General features: G+C 41.3%; 1 protein-coding gene across 1 annotated transcript; it reads left to right on the plus strand.

Annotated features, from left to right (window-relative positions):
- Positions 1–3,751: 3,751 nt before the first annotated feature.
- Positions 3,752–6,579, plus strand: LOC148026397 (ubiquinol oxidase 2, mitochondrial-like). Its single transcript, XM_087690832.1, has 4 exons — positions 3,752–4,427; positions 4,723–4,851; positions 5,367–5,855; positions 6,280–6,579. The coding sequence occupies exons 1-4, from the start codon at positions 3,915–3,917 to the stop codon at positions 6,337–6,339; spliced, it is 1,191 nt and encodes a 396-aa protein (XP_087546958.1). The 5' UTR covers positions 3,752–3,914; the 3' UTR covers positions 6,340–6,579.
- Positions 6,580–7,699: the final 1,120 nt, after the last annotated feature.

The raw sequence follows: 7,699 nt of genomic DNA on the forward strand, positions 1-7,699 counted from the left end.
ATTGTCTTATCCACTCAACTTCTTTGATCCAACACTAAGGATAGAAGCCGCCAAGAAGATGCTCAAGGAAATGGATGAGCAAGTTTAAGCCATGAGACATGATATCCAAGCTACCAAGGATCATCAAAAAGCCTACACTGACCTTGGAAGACAAGAGGAAATCTTCAAAGAAGGAGACATTGTGTTTATTCCTATCAACCCAAAGAAGAGCTTGCTAACATTAGGTGACCTCAAGAAGCTAAGCCCAAGATATTATAGACCTTATAAGACCCTCAAGTGCTTAGGGACTAATGCCTACAAGTTATAACTTCTTGAGCACTTAAAGATCCACAATATTTTCCGTGTTAGCCTACAAGTTACAACTTCTTGAGCACTTAAAGATCCATAATATTTTACATGTTAGCCTACTAAAAGCTTATTTAGACAACCTTGATCGTGTATTCAATTATTAACAAATTGTAATGCCAAGCCAAGGAGTCCTTTAGCTTCAACTTGAGAGAGTTCTTGATGTCAAGCAAAGAGTCCTTAGAAATAGAACTTTGAGGGAGTGTCTCATCCAATAGAAGGAATCTCCTGAAGAGGATGTGAAATGGATTGATGGTGGGGAAGCCCTAAACAAACGATATCGCTAGTTTTTCTCAAGATGAGGATATCTCAATTCATTTAGGGAGGAGAGAATATAACAACCTTTGATGGGGAAGCCCTAAACAAACAATATCCCTAGTTTTTCTCAAGATGAGGACATCTCAATTCCTCTAGGGAGGAGAGAATATAACAACCTTTGAAAAATTTTAAAAGAAAAAAAACTAGACATTGTCAGTTACATTATTAACAATATCATCATCTTGCACATTGTAATCGTCATCATCATTTGGCTGACTACTTAGAAGTTGTGCCACATCTATCAAGTCTACAAAGCCATGGTTGTAATCACATAAACCTTGTAGCAAATCTATGAGGAGGTCCAAACCGAGAAAAACACAAACATGGCTCCATAAGGAGATAGCCAAAGGCTATATAAGGCTTAGAGACTTAAGCTTGTGAGCATTATTATTATCTTCTTTTGCCTCATTAGAGCCAACAACATTTTTAAAAATGAACTTTTGTTAATCACGGGATTAAGAAAAGGGCCAAAGAGAGTTTGACACATGTGCAAATATATGGTATTCTTGTGTCCTCTTTTTTGGAGATAGTAGAATCCATTTCGTGGTTCTCCTCCCTTTTAGCCAAAATTTTCAAAGTCTACCATGTTTTGGTAGTCCCAAAGTCCTTATTTACTTACAAAATCTAACAAAATATATGATAAAGATGGAGTGCAGTTAATAATGACTTTTTTGAAAGTCAATAGATTTTTCAATATTCTTTTTGGCACCCATTTTAGTTCATTTAGCTTTCTCTTTGAGCTTCTTTCTCTACAAGTTCATTCTTTTTATGGCATCCACAAGGTGCCCTTCTCATTTAGTAAACTCTTGCACAGTCCGTAGTAGCCAGGGAGTAAACAAAAATTGGGAGCCCAAAACCTTTAGCATTAATGATTGGGTTACCATGCTGCCCTCTTTCAAGGGCTCTCACAAGGTGAAAAGAAGAAAATGATAGGATATAAAACATCACTAGAAGGGATGTATCATTGCCTTCAAAAGTATGCTTGAAGGGTGATTTGTCAAAGTGCAACATGCTTACATAACCAAGGATATACACTTACTCCAAATGAACTGTTTCCCAAAAAGCACATTGTAAGTCTTTAGTTGAATAACAAATGTAATATTTTTTTCATTAAAGCAAGTAATAATAATAAAATCTTGTGTATAGACATATAATTATGGTTTTTTTTAGTGAGGGTAGGGTTTTTATATATTATGCATAGCATATGGTTCCCTCTAGAGCAGAGATATAGGAGCTACATGGGACTCTAGTCCACAAAAATATTACACATTGCATGGGAGTGAACCTAACTCTCAATGTTTATTGATCACATTATCCAACTTATATTTGTTGATATAGACAAAAAAATGAATCCTTCTCATTCTTGTTGTTGGGCCACTCCCTTGCTTCTCTATTTGCTTCTAGTTTTTGATGGGGTTAACATTACCCCCCTCTTAGACTTATGCCAGTCCCATGGCACTTCTTGGGGATGGGTTGTCTTGGGGGCATTTTGATGATTAACATTAGTGTAATTATTGATGAACTTTAGGATCAAGAATGTTGCTAAGAGTACGTAGCTGTATGTTGGATGATAGAGGTGAAGTCGAGGGTGATTTGATCATGGCGAGGATTGGCAGAGCCATGGGGCGGGGTCATGGATGGTCAATGACTTAGGGCGACTACTATTGAGGGATGTTTTAAGATAATTGCAATATTGCAAATGTACTAGTGCTCTCTCCTAAGGGGTGCGTCTATCGTGATCATGTGTATTGTGGCTAGTGCTTGTGGTGGTGCAATTGGGAGTTGGGTCCAAACTCTGAGTAAACTCAAAATGTTATTCCACACTTGAGGACCCAATTGATGCACAGGAAGATGTCATACAATGCTCAGGGACACGTGTCTGCTACCAAATTCATCTTTTTCTGTAGAATTTGACATGCACAATGATGATGCAATAGTGTGACTAGAGAGCATTCAAGCATTGGGAGAAGTTTGTCTTCCATTGTGAGTGCAACCTTAGGGAGGCAACTAGAGAATAGAAAGTGGAGACAGAGAGAAATAGCATTGCCATTGAGGGGCAGTACGTGGTGCACTAGGTGCAATAGGAAGAGTGCCACAAACATTTCTAAGAGGTGGGGTCAAACATCACATTGATGAACTCTAAAAGAGGGTTGGATGGTTGATTGCTGCTATTTAGGGGGCCGCAGGGGAGGGGGTTGCGCGGGAAGACTAGCCTTGGGGTGTTTCCAAAATCACCAATTTTGAGGGGGGACTGGGAACCCCCCCATGTGGTCTTGCTTGGTACCCGTTTTTGCTAAGAACCCTCTAAAAGCCCCCCATAAAAAACCTCAAGACTAAGGACGTCTCAAATAATAGTAATGGTGATCCCCAAATAAGGCCATTTACACACCGGATGGTGGACCGCCCACTTTGCAAGTATTAACCAATCAAAATACTTATTTAAGAGTTGGGCATCTGCAATCCTTTACACACTGGAGAGGACATGACCTGTTGTTTACCTATTAAACAGGTGAACTCCGTGCGCACTTTTGGATGGAGAGTCTCGTGCGCCGACCTTGTAAAGTGATGGACAAGGGTGCTCTTTTTGTATTTGCAACCAATCAAAAAAATTATAAATATAATAATATTTACTTTTTTATAAAATGTATCTTTTTGGTGTGTAAAGGTTTCGTATCCATGTTTGCGCCCAGTTTCAAAAATTGCACGCCTATACTTCGGGGAGGGGTTGAGCATGTGCCATTTGGTATGTAACCAGCCTAAGAGTAATGGTGATCCTCGTTCTCTTCTATCTTTAAAAGTGAGCGCTATATAGTGTTGAGGAAGGCCAAAGAAAAAGAACGGTAGACCGTAAGCTATGTCCTAAACCAAAGTTGCAGTGCAGTCGGTTCCCGACCAACCAAGACACGTGGGGACAGCTGATTGGGGGCATATTCAATGGCTTTCTTGTGATTCATCGAAGATGCAACTTGCAAGTTTGCTTGGGGGCCAAGCAAAGAAGGCAAATTCGCTCACGTCATCTCTAAGAAAGGCGGCAGACCTCTCTCGATCTTTCTCTCGAGGTTAGAACGATAAACACTCCACATATATAAACCGTGATTACCAACCGTCCGATTGTCTCTCTCTATTCTGTCTGTTCAAATCTCTGATTTGCCTTTCACCTACCTACAGCCTCATCAGAACAACATCTTCCATCTCGCCTTCGCCTTCGCCTTGGACGTCTTCCATCTTCTTAGCCTTGATTTGCAGAAGAAATGCCGTCGCCTCGTGGTCTGTCGCGTTTCGTGTCGACGGTCCTAGCTTCCAGACATGTCCATGTGGTCAAACGCCAGAGCGTTGCATGTGCGCTCGCTTACCCCAGCGTTACGTGCCGCTGCTTCAGCTCCAGAGCTTATAACACAATGGCGCTTCCTTATGACTTCAAGGGGCCTGCCGTTTCCTCCCCTCTCTCTGCGCACGGAGAGGATTTCCTTTGCTTAAAGAGAGGGAGCGGTTATAATGCAGGTTACAACGTCATCAGGCTCGAGAGCTCCATGGCTGCTCCCCATATCAGCAGTTCTATGGATGGCCATGATGAAGCCGCGCCAGGAGGAAAGCAGCTCGGTTCTGCAGACGGCCATCCAACCACTTCTCCTGGTGACATGGTGAAGGAAGCTCTCAAAGACGCCCAGCAGTCTGATAACCTCACCGTTTCTAGTTACTGGGGCATCGCTCCGAAGGTCGTTCACAGGGAAGATGGGACACCATGGCCTTGGCGTTCTTTCATGGTAGGTATTTTATTTCTTACGGAAGCTGCTACTGTGGTTGCAGTCCACGAATCATGGCAGTTACTGTTGAAGTTTGAACAAATTGGTGCAACAGCATATGGTTTTGAATCCTTGTCTTGCGCTCGGATTCGAAACTTCGCCTTTTTTCCCCTTGAAATTTTTCTAGTAATTTGATTAACTGAGTTTCTTGTTTCAGTTTCTCAATCCAAATTACAGTGCCTAAATTAATGGAGTTGCTTTTTTTGTTACCTTGAATTCCCCAGCCTGATTTGTTGTCTTGATCTGTTTGGCACAGCCTTGGGAAACTTACACCTCCAATACAAAAATTGATCTGAAGAGGCATCATGTGCCTGATACATTCGTAGACAGGATTGCTCTGTGGACAGTGAAATCTCTTCGATTGCCAACCGATTTATTCTTTCAGGTGCGCACACCAGAGATCTCTATTTATTTTTCGTTGCCTCGGTTTATGCTTTTAACATTTTCACCTCGCATTTCTTTTATCAAATGATGCGTGCATTAAAACATGGAGTTGCAGGTGGTGAGACTGCCCTGCACACCAGGACAAACGTTTTAAGAAAAAAATTTCACTGTGTTTCCAAGTGCCGTCCTGGTTTGCAGAGCAGATAGAAAGGAGGAGGTAAGTGAATTGTTATGATGACATGGGAATGCTTTTTCAAAATATAAGCAAACAAAATTTAAGATGCTACCATCTGCTTTATGCATCTAAACTTTCAAAGCTGCTCCGTGGAGGTAGTTTATTGACTCTTTGATCGGTTAGTTCATGTATTAATAGTCTTGAATACATCACCCTCAATCCTATGATTGTTTTGAGAGCATGGATTCTTTGTACACATATATTGTTTAGGATAGCATGGAGAGCATGTTCATGGTTCTGAAGCCACCAGTTCTTGATATGGCAATCTGCTCTGCGTACAGAAACGGTACGGTTGTCGGGCAATGATGCTGGAAACGGTAGCCGCAGTCCCAGGGATGGTTGGTGGGATGTTGCTTCATCTCCGGTCGCTACGCAGGTTTGAGCACAGTGGCGGCTGGATACGTGCATTAATAGAGGAGGCAGAGAACGAGCGGATGCACCTGATGACTTTTATGGAAGTAGCAAAACCTCGCTGGTACGAGCGTGCCCTAGTATTTGCAGTACAAGGGATCTTTTTCAATGCCTACTTTATGATGTACTTGATCTCTCCTCGCCTTGCGCATCGCATCACGGGATACTTGGAAGAGGAAGCTGTCTACTCATACACCGAGTACCTCAAGCAGATTGACCTTGGGAATCTACCAAATGTCCCAGCTCCAGCCATTGCCATAGACTACTGGAGGCTGCCTAAGAATGCCACCATTCGTGATGTTGTGGAGGTTGTGCGGGCCGACGAGGCGCACCATCGGGATGTCAATCACTATGCAGCTGTAAGTGCCCTTGATCTGCCAAACTTTGGTCCTTAGTACAATTTCAAACTGCTTTTCTTTAGGACATGTCGTTTGCCGTGGTGCTGTTTCGATATGAAAAAAAGGTGCAGCATCCGCCATTGAATGTTCTGTCGGTTTGAGTCTTGAAACTTGCATTGATAGGCAATAGAGTAGATTGGTTAGTTCTCTTGCACCGAGAGGCATCAGACTAGAACGAATCATTGATAGGCTTTAAACTGGATTGAACCTTTTATCTAAAGTGGCGTTAGTGCATCTCCAGCATAGCTCATTGTATGAAATTTTGTAGTCCGTCTACAGCAAAGCTGATTGTATGAAGTTGTGTCCTCTTAACAGGATGATTGTATGAGATTTTGTCCTCCGTCTACAGCAAAGCTGATTGTATGAAATTGTGTCCTCTTAACAGGATGTGCACGAGGAAGGAAAGCCTCTTAGGAAAGTACCAGCGCCACTCGGCTATCACTAAGTTTCGACATGTTGGAACACACTGATAGAAAAATCAGCTTTCTATGCGGCTTTTCTTCAAAAATTTTCCTCTTAAGCTTTTTGTGGGAATATTGTATAGACATCTAGCTACAACGTCAAAAGTGTGTGTGTAGCTATAAATCAGGTCGTTTCATGTGTGGGACCCTATTTGTATTCCAGCTGTCGATGTAACAGTAAGCTACCATATAAATCTGGCAACTGATCGTGGTTTATGTACTAACTTAATGATTCCGTGCGGGTTTATGGAGCCATTTACCTCCGTGAGTCCGTTGACGGAGCAAGCTAATTTTATAAGGTGGGCTAAACAATGCGACGAATGAGTATGGGGGAGACGTGCAGTTTAGCCTATCATTAAAGAGGATGAAGCCTGTCATTAAAGAGGACGAGTTGGAGATATTAAACTTTTGGGATGTGAAATGATTCGTGCCAGTGGAAAGTGGATATGCAGTTTGGCCTCACTACAAAGAGGATGAGTTGGAGATGCCAAGTTTTTTGGGACGCCACATAATTTGTGACATTGGGGAAAGTGGATCCTAGGGTTTGAAATCATGCATTCACAATACTCGCGTGCACTTCAACTAGCATTGGTAATATCGAGTTTGTTTGAGACATTGGGCAAAATGGAACCTAGGGTTTGAACTCATGCATTCACAATACTCACGTGCACTACAACTAGCATTGGTAATATTATGTTTCTTTTTATTAATAATGTATTAGTATGAATGAATTACATTAGTTTAGATACAACATTGAAAGGGTTTCTAATGAATGCATTAGTATAAATGAATTACATTAGTTAAGTAGATATAACATTGAAAGGAGTTCTAAATCCCTTTTCAAGTAGACATAGCAAAATGTGTGAATGGTGCACTACAACTAGCATTGGTAATATTAAGTTTTTTAAATTAATGATGCACTAGTATAAGTGAATTACATTAGTTAAGTAGATACAACATTGAAAGGTGTTCTAAATCCCTTTTTAAGTAGACATAGTAAAAGGCGTGAAAGGCCCAAATTTTAAACTTTTTTCTAAGGCATTTCAGGTACACTAAAAGGTGTGATAGACTTTTCGTAAGGCATTTAGGGTAGGCTATGTGGAGTTGTGTATCTTTTCTTACATCTACAAAGGCACACTACGTTGAGAGTGTCAAGTCATTTTAATTAATGTAGCATTTCCAAAAAATACCATCATGGAAGCCCACATCCTTCACAAGATTTTTATGCATTGTTGGGAATCCTCATCCATGGGATGATCATCTCAAAATGGGCCTAAGGTTGATCTCATTAATTGTCACGAATGTTAGCCAAGTTCATAACATTGTTCCAAAGGGCACTTTGGC

The sequence above is a fragment of the Lygodium microphyllum genome, chromosome 13 (assembly GCF_053477565.2).
Source record: "Lygodium microphyllum isolate KBCC chromosome 13, Lygodium_microphyllum_v1.1.10, whole genome shotgun sequence".
In the NCBI taxonomy this organism is placed as follows: domain Eukaryota; kingdom Viridiplantae; phylum Streptophyta; class Polypodiopsida; order Schizaeales; family Lygodiaceae; genus Lygodium; species Lygodium microphyllum.

Coding starts and splice junctions, on each gene's coding strand:
- LOC148026397 (XM_087690832.1), top strand. CDS start 3,915: ATGCCGTCGCCTCGTGGTCTGTCGCGTTTCGTGTCGACGGTCCTAGCT. Junction 4,852..5,366: donor CAACCGATTTATTCTTTCAG/GTGCGCACACCA, acceptor CTCTGCGTACAG/AAACGGTACGGTTGTCGGGC. Junction 5,856..6,279: donor ATGTCAATCACTATGCAGCT/GTAAGTGCCCTT, acceptor TCCTCTTAACAG/GATGTGCACGAGGAAGGAAA.